This window comes from Periplaneta americana, chromosome 15, assembly GCF_040183065.1.
Source record: "Periplaneta americana isolate PAMFEO1 chromosome 15, P.americana_PAMFEO1_priV1, whole genome shotgun sequence".
Classification (NCBI taxonomy): domain Eukaryota; kingdom Metazoa; phylum Arthropoda; class Insecta; order Blattodea; family Blattidae; genus Periplaneta; species Periplaneta americana.
Window position 1 is genome coordinate 12,236,058 of NC_091131.1, and position 14,873 is coordinate 12,250,930.

General features: G+C 35.3%; 1 protein-coding gene across 1 annotated transcript in view; it reads right to left on the reverse strand.

Annotated features, from left to right (window-relative positions):
* Positions 1 to 11,302: 11,302 nt before the first annotated feature.
* LOC138714644 (synaptotagmin-5-like) overlaps positions 11,303 to 14,873 on the reverse strand; it is a 117,107-nt gene continuing 113,536 nt past the window's right edge. Inside the window, exon 9 of the mRNA XM_069846693.1 lies at positions 11,303 to 13,478. Coding sequence (XP_069702794.1) covers positions 13,141 to 13,478 — 338 coding nt within the window. The 3' untranslated portion in view covers positions 11,303 to 13,140. The remainder of the gene's footprint in view (positions 13,479 to 14,873) is intronic.

Here is a 14,873-nt window from a genome sequence, read left to right on the forward strand (position 1 = left end):
AAATGCTTGGTAACTTTCGGTGCTGGACCCCGGACTCATTTCACCGGCATTATCACCTTCATCTCATTCAGACGCTAAATAACCTTAGATGTTGATAAAGCGTCCTAAAATAACCTACAAAAATAAAAACGACGAAGTGAAGAGAAGCAAATAGAAGCATTTGAAATGTGGATACGTGTTACATGCCCTGCCCATCTCAAACGTCTGGATTTAATGTTCCTAATTATGTCAGGTGAAGAATACAATGCGTGCAGTTCTGTGTTGTGTAACTTTCTCCATTCTCCTGTAACTTCATCCCTCTTAGTCCCAAATATTTTCCTAAGCACCTTATTCTCAAACACCTTTAACCTATGTTCCTCTCTCAAAGTGAGAGTCCAAGTTTCACAACCATACAGAACAACCGGTAATATAACTGTTTTATAAATTCTAACTTTCAGATTTTTCGACAGCAGACTGGATGATAAAAGTTTGAAATGTGCAGACAGAATAAGAAAATGAAGTTGTGATGAAAAGAGTGGGTGAAGAAAGAATGGTGCTGAAACTGATCAGAAAGAGGAAAAGAAATTGGTTGGGTCACTGGTTGAGAAGAAGCTGTCTACTGAAGGATGCACTGAAAGGAATGGTGAACGGGAGAAGAAGACTACGGGGCAGGAGAAGATATCAGATGACAGACAACATTAAGATATAGGAAAGATTGAGGAATGCTGGATTTGAAGTGAAAGACCTGCCCTTGAGCAGAAAACTATGAATGACTGAATTTCGTTAGCCTCTATTTACTAGCGGATCCATTTGACTAATCAAGGATGCAAGTTTATTGAGCTATTAGATGCAATAATTTGTTATAAATGAATGCTTCAAAATTAGTTTTCCAGCTAACAAGCAAACGTTCTGATGGGGGCAGATAAAAAAGTTAAATTTTTTTCTTCCACCAAGTTAATAATGTCAAAAGAAGTCCTTGTACAAATTTTGGCCACTCGACCGCAATTACGAGACCGTCCAGAAAGTGATTTTCCCTGGGATCGTTTAGGCCTATGGAAAAAAAGGACAATTTCGTCCAAATATTTATTGAAACAGATACAGCAATTTTTGCTCTATTTGTCAACATATCCCCTACTGGAATTGAGACATTTGTCATACCATGGGATCAATTTTTGTGTCGTAGAAGTCAGCCGCCTCAGATCGGAACCAGCGTTTGACTGCGTCTGCACCTCTCTCTGACGATCCCATGATATGAGAAATGTCTCAGTTCCGATGGAAAATATGTTGGAAAATAGCTCAAGTTGTGTCCGTTCTAATAAATTTGTCCATTGAAATTGTGTTTTTTTTCTGTTAACGGCCCCTGGCGAATCAATTTTTTACGGCCCTCGTAATTGCGGTCGAGTGGCCAAAATTTGTATAAGCACTTCTTTTGACATTATTAACATGATAGAAGAAAAAAATTTAACTTTTTTATCTGCCCCCAACAGAACGTTTGCTTGTAAGTCACATATTTAATTAATTTGATGTTTCATTCTCTTTGTGGGGAGGTCTTCATTTATACATCTTTATACATAAATCAGATCTTCATCTACCCTCTGTTAGTCTAAGCTGTTTTAAAAAAGGAGTTCGCTATTCATGTATAACAGTCTTCAATGCACTGCCTAACTATCTCAAAGATTTGAAGAACCACGAGAAAATGTTCAGAAATAATTAACCAGGTTTCTACATACTCATACCTTCTACACAACTGATGAATTGTTTATGCTTGTGAATTGAATTATTCTACTCAAATGACATGTACAATTTTATATAGCTCAACTGAAATATGTTTTTATATTGACTTAATCTGTTTACTATGCATTGTATTTTTTGTTTAGCATAACTGATGAATTGTATGTACTGTAAATTGAATAGTATACTGTATAGGTCAACTGATGAATTGTTTAAGCTTATAAATTGAATTAATCTACTTCATATGAATTGTATAGCTTAACGAAAATAAGTTTGTAAATTGAACTAATTTGATTGTATATGTTTGTATAGTTTGGCTGATGAATTGTATATGTTCTTAAAATGATTACTAGTCTGTGTAGCTCTACTGATGAATTGTTTATGATTATAAATTGAATTAATCTACTTGATATTAATTGCAAAAATTTGAATAGCTTAATGAAAGTATGCTACTTTGTATTGTATATATTTCTATAGTTTTGGCCGATGAATTGTATATGCTTTAAATTGAATAGTAATCTATATAGCTCTATTGATAAATTGTTTGTGTTTGTAATTTGAAGTAGTTTGCATGATATGTATTATCAATTTCTGTATATCACAACTGGTTGAATTGTTTATGCCTTAAATTTAATTAACTTGTTTTGTATTATACATATAGCTCAACTGATGAATGATCGTTTGCGTTTGTAAATTTAATAATCTGATTGGCTATGTATTGTATACTTTTAGTAGAGCCATCGATGTAGCTCAGTCGGTAGACTCGCTGGGCTGCTGATCCGGAGCTGCGTTCGGGCTTGGATTGGATTCCACCTTTGGTCTTCGGTTTCTTCCGAGGTTTTCCACAGCCGTGGGACTGAAACCGGATGGTCTATGGCGAGTCCTTGGCATCAACCTCTTTGATTTGATTACCCCCCTTTTGATTTGATTACCTGGTTGGGGTTTTTCCGAGGTTTTCCCCAACCAAAAGGCAAATGCCGGGTAATATTTTGTCGAATCCTCGGACCTCACCTCATCTCACTACATCTCGCCAAAATGTAAAAAACTGCACAAAATTGTAAAAATTGTAGAAAATTACTAAATTGTAAAACTATAAAAATTTGTAAAAATTGTAATTGTAATATTGTAAAATTTTGACTTGTTCCACATCTTAAAGCTTCATTGCTCATGTAAGATTTATGGAATAAAATAAATGAATGAAATGAATGAATGTATACATAATATATATTTTCCCCAGTTCCGTTACTGTGCAATATTTCAGTGAAGTCGTACGTCTCCCAGCTATCCCCTTCGCGGTTGACTGGTCAGACCTACTGCTCCGTATCTGTTGCTCTGGCTAAACGTGAATCATGATACGCAGTAAATCTGTTTACAACTCATTTCTGACATCGACTCAACCCCTACCACCGCTAGCTTGCAAGTGTCTCTCTGTACATGTTCCAGTTGCTTATTAGCTGGTATGCGTGACGGATTAGAACGTCGCCTTCAAAACTGTGTACCTCAAAAAAGCAAAAATCTCGTGAAGAGTAGGATCAAGAGTTTTTGTTCTGTGTATGGTGAAAACATAGAGTGATCAAGTTGCTCTCAAAAGTGCTATTTGGAGCATTATGGAAACGCCATTACAAGTGTGAGAAATTACGAGGTAAGTTGTTATATTAATTAGATCTATTATTATTATTACTATTATTATTATCATTATTTATTTATTTATTTATTTATTTATTTATTTATTTATTTATTTTGGTGTAGTTAAGGCCATCAGGCCTTCTCTTCTATAACACCAGGAATACAAATACAATAATAGAAATAAACAGAAAAAAATACACTATATACAAAGTAAAGCTACATAAGAAATAAAGAGAGAGAGAAAAAAACACTATAAACAAAGTAAAGCCACACAAAAATATACACAGGTTGCAGTCACACAAACTGAGGACAAGTAAGTATGTAAAATCATGTTGAGTAGGCTATAAAACTAAACAAAACACCATCACTAACCAAACTTTACAACAGATGCTCAAAATGGGGACCATTCACAGCGAAACGAACTTCCAGTCCATCACGAAAACAGCCCATTATTTTCTATCTCACCGTTACATGACTCAGCTGTTCCATCTCATATCTACAATCATATATAACCATGTAGAGTAGGCCATGAAAATAAACAAAACACTAACATTAAACAATAATGAACAGTTTTCATTACAAAGTTCGGTTAACGATAGTGTTTTATTTAATTTTATGGCATGTTCAACATTATTTTACATACTTATTGTCTCAAGTTGGAAGTCTATGAATTAATTTAATAAACTGTTAAAAGACACGAACTGGTGAATAGGTAAAATTCCTCCGCATTCATACGAGATTTGTGACGAATCAAAACAATCCGTCTTGATGCACCTTTTATAAATAAGGTGGGTGCCCCTGTTATGGCCATGTTCCTGATATGGCCACCCCCCCTATTGTGAGTCAGTTAACCAAAAATCCTCTAAATTGCAGCAGCATCCAGTGAAAGGACATCCTGGTATGTCACGTGATCGTTTCCATCCAGTCAGGTTGAGCAATATGGCGTCAGTTGCCTGTTTTGCGGCTTTCATGTGACCTCTTCTTATTTTTCTCTGGTAAGTTTCCTTTGCTTTATGCATGTTTTTCAATAACTTCTTTCATGAAAACCATCGTACTCCATTCAGTTTTTAATGTTCTGTTGATTGGTGTTGTAGTTGATGGCGTATCTTTTACGAGTTATTCATAATCAAACGATTTTCGTAAAAGCTTACCTGCCCCTGATATGGCCATATCAAATGCACCATGGCCATATCAAGTTCATTTCACTTTTATTTTTTCACCTGACAAATTTACATGCCGTATAGCTGGGATTACGCAAATATTTTGTATTTTAAGAAAAAAACTTAATTTTTTAGGGAAAAACCTGTTTTGACTACACTTTTGAATTATAAAAAAGATTATTAAGTGTAATTTTTATTCATTTTAATTTAATTTTAACACAACTGCGCTATCAAACTGAAAACAATCACGATTTGTAGAACATGGAACAAGGGTGGCCATATCATGTGCACATGTTCCTGATATGGCCACTAGGTAGACCTTTGGAATTTGAGACTTTTTGGACAATTAAAGCTATTTTTTATGGGGAAAGGAAATTGTTTTGAGAAAGTCCATTAGACTGAGAACGAGTAAGAAAAAGTGGTTTACATTTTTTTCAAAATGGCGGCTAGAAAAATTCTCAAACCTTAGCATGGCCATATCAGGGACACTTACCTTATAAACATTTGACTGCTTAGGACATTGAGGAAATAGACATTTAGATCACTTAAATAAATATTCATTAAAACAATTCTTTATTCCTTAAAAACTCGCATGAAATAACTGAACATAGTCTGACGTCACAGCCTCGTTCTTTCTGTAGTGGAAGCCACTCTCAGATAACTGTCCAAAAAGTCTGTATTTACAACATTGGAGTGATCACTTCATAGACTATATTACACTTTAAACATACCTAATGCAAGTCATGTTCTTCAGTCTCTTCTTTCCTTTACATACTGTACACTCACGAACACATTATGTATATAATTATATAGCTGCAAAAATCATAAATAATATAATAGAAGTGTCGACAATCTATTGACTGCGACTCCATTTCATTTCGCCTCGTCTGCATAGAAGTACAAACGAAGTGCTATCGGAAAGTTACCCGAGTTAGAATTGTTCAACTTAATTATATGTGACTTCCATCCCCTTCGAAATGGATCCCTTTTGACTTCACATACAGTTCCAGGTGTTTTGCAATGCCTCGAATGCTTCATTGAAGTCCTTATCTTGAAGCTCGTCAAGGAACGCCCTCGATTCCACCTGAATCTCTCCCATTGATTCAAATTGTCACCCATTCATCTTAAATTTCATTTTAGGAAGATGCTAAAAATCACACCGGGTTAAGAGGCAGGAAGCTCAAAATTTTATTTCCGTTTCTGTACACAGAACGGCACCATTTGGTAGACTGATTCACTTTCATTAGTCCTGTAGTCATGTCCGCATGCTTCTCAAAATCACATAGAAATGAATACATTTCGGTAACTTTCCCATAGAATTTCGTAAAAAAACTAATAAAAATACATGATATACAGTATGGTAAATGCTCTTTTTCTTCTTTAGTACGTTTTGAAATGTTTTGAAGCTATTTACTTCGCCCATTACGTTTCCCATCTACGGGGATTGAACAGGAAACCCAGGGACAATCAAATATTTGGTGGGTTAAAAGTCGCTTTCCCTCAAACACTTCCTTACATTTAAATACATTCAATTTACATTTGACTGAACATTTCTGTTATTGCATAGAGCTGCATCCCAATACAATAAAACAAAACAACAACAAGACATTACATCGGAAAAACAGTTGACGCACGAACATGGTTGTCAACCCACCACATATCACACCAGCTATTCGTTTATTCAAGTTATGATATCTGTATATGTGTACAAGTATGAAACCTAAAAACGAATATTGGGGAAAGCTACTTTTGACCCACCTTGTACTTGAATATGTTACCTATATAGACTAGCCCTCTTAACAATCCGCCGCTCACGAGAAAGTCTTTGGAAGGAATTCGCTTTGAAGCAGGTGCAAAGAACAATAATTTTATTGGAGACCTATTTTTCTAAAGAAGTGCCAATTTTTCGAATTTCATTTTATTCTATCTCAGAGAGATACATCCATATGAGTATATCACACTAAAGCCCAATTGTACAAAGCTCCCTGACTAAAGATCAATTTTGATCGAAGATCGGAAAGTGAACCGAGTTCAGACACTTCTTCTGTTGTATAAAACTTTTCTGCGATCAAATTACCTTGGCTCAAATGTAATCTAAGTTCACGTGAAAAGGACTTGGCAACATCGCATAAACAGGTGAAGTATGTGATGCGCGTGTCATGTTGTACAGGTTTGTTCAGTGTTGCCAATCTAGCGAATTTAACTCTTTTTCGACAACAATTTCTTTTAACTTTTATATTGCTTAAATAGGGATTTAGCGACCTTTTTAGCACCTCATAGTGACAAAATTTAATCTTTCTTTGTTGATAATGAGAAATCTAGCGACTTTACAACTACTTTCTGGCGACTTTCCGCACACTCTGTTGGAGACACTGGTTTGCTTTGTGCGTTGTAAATAATGGCGGACAATAAGAAGATTGACCGTTCTCCAAATTATGTTATGGTGTTTGATACTGCTAAACATAATAAAGCTTTATAAAACGACAATTTTCGTTTAGTAATACAGTTAATTGAACATTTATGAATGTACCTATCATATCCATGAATAATTAATGGTTGTTATAAACATAATATGATTATAGGTTATGTTATTTGATACTGCTGAACACGATAAAGCCTTATAAAATATAAGAATGTGTATATTAAGACAAGAAATTGACAAAAAAAAATGTATTTACCATATACATATTAATAATAATGGTTAGATTTTTTTTTTGCAGAATCTGCCACTCGTATACTTCAAACAGAAAAGAAATAACTGAACTTGGATCATCTAACTTAATCGGAGAAATATCTTCAGTCAAAGTTGACTTTAGTTTAAGACAAATTAATCTCAGATTAGACTTTATACAACACAAAATTCCAAGTTCAGCTAGAACGAAGATCAATTTAACCTCTGATCTAAGATTAAATGGCCCAAAATGGACTTTGTCGCAGTTCAACTGTAACTCAATCATGCGACGAAAGATGGTGTTGGAGGTATCTCAACATACATTTGGCAATGTGTTTTTCATCAGTATCTCAAAGACTTGTTTTTGGGGGTTAGTCTCTTTAGAAAGATGGGTCTTTAAAATTTCAGGTTTGCTTTTAGACGCTATAAAAATGTGTACTTACAGATAGATCATTATCCTAAAAATAATATTTATCTGAATTAAAACCATAAAAATTACGAAAGTAAAGTGGATGATTTATTCAGTTGAATTTATTAATTAAATAGCATGAGATTTTTTATCAATGTTGTCCGGTGCCTTCTTGAAACATTCTGGTATGTATTTCATGCATTAGTTCAAGTCCTTTTCGTTGTTTTTTAATTTCAATAAATGACAGACGATAGGCTATATTTTACAACATTTCTATTGCTAGAGCCACAGGAAATATAATTTCTTTTAACTTGACTTCTTTTCGGCTATTCCGATATTATTAACTCCAATTTATTGTCTTTTGCTTTGAATAGTATTCCCAAATTTCAGTTCTTCTTAAAACTTACTGTGTTCCGTTACTATTGGTTTATTTTATAACGCTTTATCAGCAGCGATGATTATCTAGCGTCTGAGTGAAATGAAGGGCCAGCGAAATAAGTCCAAGGTCTAGCGCCTACAGTTATCCAGCATTTGCTCTTAATTGGTTGAAGGAAAACCCTAGAAAAAAACCACAAGCACTTATCTTGTTCCAACTAGAATTTGAACCCGTGCCCGCTCGTACCACGGTCATACATGCTAACCGTTGCCCCACAGCTGTGGACACTGATTGTGTTATCAATTTTATAATCTACTAGCAACTACAAAATTTATGTTTAGTGTTTTCAACAACAGTGTAATGATATGCTGAAATTAAAGCTTCCCTGGGTCAACCAATAGCAATATAAGATTATGCACCACTGACATTTACTCTTAAGAAAATCCTTCCTGTACGCCATAAATTGACTGAACCCTTGCAAGGACTTTCTCGTGAGCAGCGATCAGAAAATCCTGAGAATGCAGAGAGCATCTAAAGCGTATTCACGTCCGATTGCAAATAATTCAGGTCATTGTACTGGATGTCTGAGAAAGTTTCTTCTTTCTCACATCTCCGACAGTATCTTGTCTTCTTCAGACAACAGTATACAGCACAACTGTAGTGTGCTTCTTCTGTGTGTAGTAGTAGAAAATATTTACTGAAGTGTACAGTTATCAGTAGACTTCGAGACTTGGGACCCGATACAATAAGTTTACTGTGTATGTACTATAGGTTGTTGACTCGCTGCAGGTAGTGAAAGGTAGAAATGTGTTCAGGTAACGACGTTGCTATTTAGAGTAGAGTACGGTAGTATGGGGAAACGAGACACATATGTACGTACATTCTGGAAGTAAATATACGTTACACAATGGCAATGTCAAAAGAATGTAATGTGAAAAGCATTTATTCTCCTGTCTTTTATGAGCATTTGTTTTTAATTATACACAGTGTCAATGGTGGAAATAAACATGTAGCAATTTTAATTTCTTCATTTATCCTATTGGTCGTCTTTAGGAAGTGCAGTTACAGTACCTAATTGCAATGTACTACAAGATACATTCTCAGTGTCTCAAAAGTAAATCTTTTTCGGTTATCTGCCAAAGTTTGTACTGTGAAAAGCTGCACTCTACGTCGCATAACGTGATAGGAGCAAAACGAAAAAACCTAACATCATTGCAGTCTCTAAGAGACTGTCCTTTATTCTCGGGTGACTCTATGTCCACTAATTTCCTCTTTACGTTACACAATGTTCCATATCCGTTATTTTTACATAAAATTGATTTCCACTTCTGTTTCACACGTTCAGTAACCGGTGTACTTGGTGTCTCATTAATTCTCTGTGTCATTTCATCAACTAATTCCGGCATCTCTTGCTCTGACTTTTCTAACCGTGTAATAGTTTCAGACACAGTTTGAAAATGAGTTTGTATGAAAACCTTTTTGTATGAGAACCTTCAAATCCAGAACTTCAATTATTCTGATTGCAGAACAGTCGTCACTCAATGTGTTGATTATCTGCACAATTGTACCGGAGTATCTAGCATAATAAATAGCTGAATTAAGTCATGTACCCCATCCAGTAACAATTGGCTCTGGAGGTAGAGGAAGATTGTGTGCTAGTTTCTTGAATTTCGCAACCGTCTTTGCGTATTTGTTGGCATCCATTCTACAGCACCCCTACCCACTGTAGCCTACGCTTTACCACTATACCCAGTACGCCGCTATGCGGATTTCCCACTGAACTGCTCTATTGGGTCCGAAGTCTCGAAGCCTGGTTATCAGGTAAATTTGTTTGCTAACCATAATGAAGGGCCACGCAGCATTTTTGTTATGATTTTTATGTTACGGTATCTTTCAGTGTGCAGATATGTTTGTTTTATTATTTTCGATTGTAAAGAAGTCTATGATACAAAAACTTGGGATGTGACCATCTTAAATTTCTGCAAAGTAATGGTTCTATAGCGTCATACTCTAAAGGGCCATTCACAAGGAAAAGTAATCAAAACTGAACGTGAACCCAAAAGCTTGCGGGCGAGTTATTGAAAGGGATCATTCACAATGATCTACATCAGCGGTGACCAAAGCGCTGTTGCCAAACTTCGCAGACTTTCAGCCTAATTTTCTAATTAACAATGCACTTCATTATAAAACGCATAATAGGTTTTGTGTGTATTTCAATGTATTCTATTGTCTCCTTCAGTCGTCACAGTTATACCAGCGAATAAGGATCATAAAGAATGGACAGTGAGCGAATTTTCCTGTGTTTTGTTTCTCTGTGCGCCAGCGTTTAGTTCCACTTTCAAGCGCTAGAGGTTAGTGTAATCGAGCATAGGCTAAGATTATAATCATCCCGTTTAGCTCTACCGTCAAAAATTTCGGAGTACATTTCGAATCTAATCTCAATTGGGATACGCATATTAAATATACATGTAAGAAGGCATTCTCTATTCTCCATTCACTAAAAATATTGTATCATTATCCATCTAAATTAAAACAGACGCTGGTACAGACACTCATTCTACCTCACTTCGATTATTGCGACGTTTTGTTCAGTGATCTCAGGATTGATTCCGCTCAGAAACTACAGCGTGTTCATAACGCGTGCGTCCGCTTCATTTGTAATGTTCGATACTATGATCATATCTCACCTTCTTTCAAGAAGTTATCATGGCTTAGGTTACATGAGAGGAGAAATCTGCACTCACTTTCTCTCTTATATCGAATTATGCACTCTTCATCCCCCTATTATTTATTCGCTCGATTTCATACTCTCTCTCGCTATCATAATATTAATACTCGATCACAACGCGATAACACGCTAGAAATTCCACTTCACGCATCGTCTCTGTATTCCTCATCTTTCACTGTTGCTACCTCTCGTCACTGGAACTCTCTGCCGCCTGAAGTCAAGGGCTGCCGAACATTGAATTCTTTCAAATCCAAGTTAGAAAATTATCTTATGACGAGTTGCCAAACTAACTTACTATTATGACAAGTGTTGTATTGCATGTTTCCACGTTTTCACATTTTTTTTATGTTCTAATGATATTCAACTTATTTTATATTTTTGTTTTCATATTTTCCGATAATGTTATATCTCTAATGTGATAAGTTGAGCTATATATAATCTTAATTTTCCTTATTGTGTGTACTTAGAAATATTGTATTCACTGTATACTTTGTACTGCACTATTTTATTACTACTATTACTATTATTATTATTATTATTATTATTATCATCATCATCATTATTACTATTCTTATTTTATTATTATTATTATTATTATTATTATTATTATTATTATTATGAATAATTGTCTTTTTTTTGTATGCCTCATTTATTTTGACCTGTTGTTCACATATTATTATGTTTTTTTCTTTCTTTCTGTATGTTATATATTATATTATGTCCGATTTCTTCTTATTTGTTGTTTATTTTTTATTATTATTATTATCTTATTCAATTTTGTGTGTAAAATTGTAGTGTAATTTGTAAATTTGTAGTGTTTTTGTAACGCAGTCTTTACTCCTGGTTGAGTGTTAGAGAAGGCCGTATGGCCTTAACTCTGCCAGGTTAAATAAATCATTATTATTATTATTATTATTATTATTATTATTATTATTATTATTATTATTATTATTATTATTATAATTGAGTATAGAGTTAAGACACAGGATCCAAACATCGCCTACCTTATTGCATAATCCAGTAACGCTTTGCTTCAAATAAATTCAAGTTAACAGCTTTTCCTTATTTTTCAGTGACAAACTAGTAGTGATAATAATATTTTATATTTCAGATATAATAAATTATATCATAAAATAATATAATACATCATAAAATTAAGTATCCAATTCGTTTAATATTTGTATATAATATAACATAATATAGGTATATGGTTTTACTTCTCATAAGAGTTCTGTTTTTCCATTTTCAGCGCTATCAAATCATTACATATTTTAATTGTTGCTGGGGTCAACGTCCCAACTCTCATTATAAAGGAACTCTAGAGTCTACACATTACAGTTAATGACGGATTTATTATTTTATGGATCCAATTTATTTTATTTGAGTACATAATCTACCTTTCGTCTAGTTTCTCTTATCTATACTCTAACCACGACGTAAATACTAGATCACTTATCTGTGGCACGCTAAGTATACCTCTTCATAGAACATCTTGTTATTCATCATCTTTTACAATATCCACCTCGCGTCAATGGAATTCCTTGTCACAAAGTATTAGGGGCTGCAAGACAACAAACACCTTTAAGAACAGCTTAAAAGATAACCTTATTAGCATTTCACTCCAATCATACTGATTTAAACTATCACTGACTACATTGTTACTTTTTTCTTTAGACATCATCCTGATTGTGCTGTATATTCAAAATTGTCTCATATCTATTATTATTTGAAATATATTAACATTCTATGTATTTTAGTTTAATTCTGCTACACAGTTTATTTCAGTGTTTAATTAATAGTTCATAGTATTTTGTTGTTTAATTCGTAAATAACTCTTGTGTACATGTAACTCTCATCTAAATCAAATTTTGAATTCTTTGTAAGTTCATACATATGTATATACACTTTTTGCTGTTTGAGTGAAAGAGAAGGCCTTACGGCCTTAACTCTGCCAGCTAAAATAAATTATTATTATTATTATTATTATTATTATTATTATTATTATTATTATTATATAATGTACCTAGATGTATTAATTATATGTGTTATATTTCCGCTGTGTCGACTGCTAGCTGGTGTGATGTCAGCGCCAACTCTAGGGAGAAAGCAGAATCTTACGCTCTAGGTGGCTTGAAGGTCATTGAAATCAGTCCGACTACATCAAAGGTACCGACGCGAAGTGTCCATTCTTTATAATCCCTATTCGCTGGTTATATTAATTCCACTCTGTATGTTAAATCCCAGAGCTTACGATAGGCGATGTAACAAACAACGTGGCACAGAGGGTTGAGAAGAAGGGGATGCAAGCAGAATAGCCATCCACCAACTGCACTTAAATACACTTATGTTCGTAAAAAAGCATAACACCAAGGAAAAGCACATTTTTGTTTACTTCGCCTTCCACAAGCTCTGGGTCAAGGAAGAAGTTCACCGTATAAATAAGTGACGTGCTATCGGAGGTCACTTGAGGGTGTGCCACATGGACACCACGCGCCGCGGACTCTGCATCACGGACAGCCAATGGTCGCGCTCGCGCTTGCCGGCCACGTGACCCCCCAGCGCCACCCTGCCCAGGCACTTGTCGCGGCTACGCTTGTCGCCTGCAGCGGTCGCGGCGTCAGAGTCGCGGCTACACAGCAGCACTAGAAACGTGGCCGTCTCCAGCTGGCTGGGCACCAGGTCAAAGGTCAGCGTCTCGTTGAACTCGGGACTCTCCGTGGCGATCTTGAAGGCCGTCTTCTTTCGCTTCAGCGAACGCCCCGTCGACCCGTTCAGCTGCACCACTCGCACGTACGGGTCTGAAACATCACATGGGGCCTTAGTCCTTACATCACGAAGGGCATAAATACTATACAGAGTTCTCACAAATGATATTTCCGGTTTTGAACACATGTCACTTACGTTCATGAACCTCAGATGCTTAAAATTAATACCGGTAGAGACACTCAGAAAGTTTTGTTTCAGTACAGACGACGTTTGCATCATTGCAGGAAGATTTTTGTGTCCAACCGGAAGTATAGTGAGGACCACGTAAGAGCAGTTCCTAACAGGCTAATTTGACCATATTTTCTGTGTTGCCAACTAATATCAGATATCACCAAATAGGGAAAAATCACAATGCTACGTACTGGAATAATAATAATAATAATAATAATAATAATAATAATAATAATATTAATAATATTTTATCATCCACTCTGCTGTAAAAAAATCTGAAAGTTAGAATTTATAAAACAGTTATATTACCGGATGTTCTTTATGGTTGTGAAACTTGGACTCTCACTTTGAGAGAGCAACATAGGTTAAGGGTGTTTGAGAATAAAGTGCTTAGGAAAATATTTGGAGCTAAGAGGGATGAAGTTACAGGAGAATGAAGAAAGTTACACAACACAGAACTGCACGCATTGTATTCTTCACCTGACATGATTAGGAACATAAAATTCAGATGTTTGAGATGGGCAGGGCACGTAGCATGTGTAGGCGAATCCAGAAATGCATATAGATTGTCAGTTGGGAGGCCGGAAGGAAAAAGACCTTTAGGGACGCAACTACTAAATGTACATAGGCCAAATAGAAATGATCGGGACGATATTGAAATACAAACTGCTGAGCCATTTATACCCGAACCCACCCTTTCAGAAGTCGAAATTGCGATAGAAAATCTGAAAAAGTACAAGTCTCCAGGTATCGATCAAATTCCAGCAGAATTAATACAAGAGGGTGGAAGTGCATTATATAGCGAAATTTATAAACTTGTACTTGCTATTTGGGAAAAGGAAATTGTACCAGAACAATGGAAGGAGTCCATAATTGTACCTATTTTTAAAAAGGGGGACAAAACCAACTGTGGTAACTTTCGAGGAATATCACTTTTGTTGACGTCGTACAAAATTTTGTCCAATATTCTTTTGAGGAGATTAACTCCGTACGTAGATGAAATTATTGGGGATCATCAGTGCGGTTTTTGGCGTAATAGATCGACTATTGATCAGATTTTTTGTATTCGCCAGATAATGGAGAAAAAATGGGAGTATAAGGGTACAGTACATCAGTTATTCATAGATTTCAAAAAGGCATATGACTCGGTTAAGAGGGAAGTATTATATGATATTCTTATTGAATTTGGTATTCCCAAGAAACTAGTTCGATTAATTAAAATGTGTCTCAGTGAAACATACAGCAGAGTCCGTATA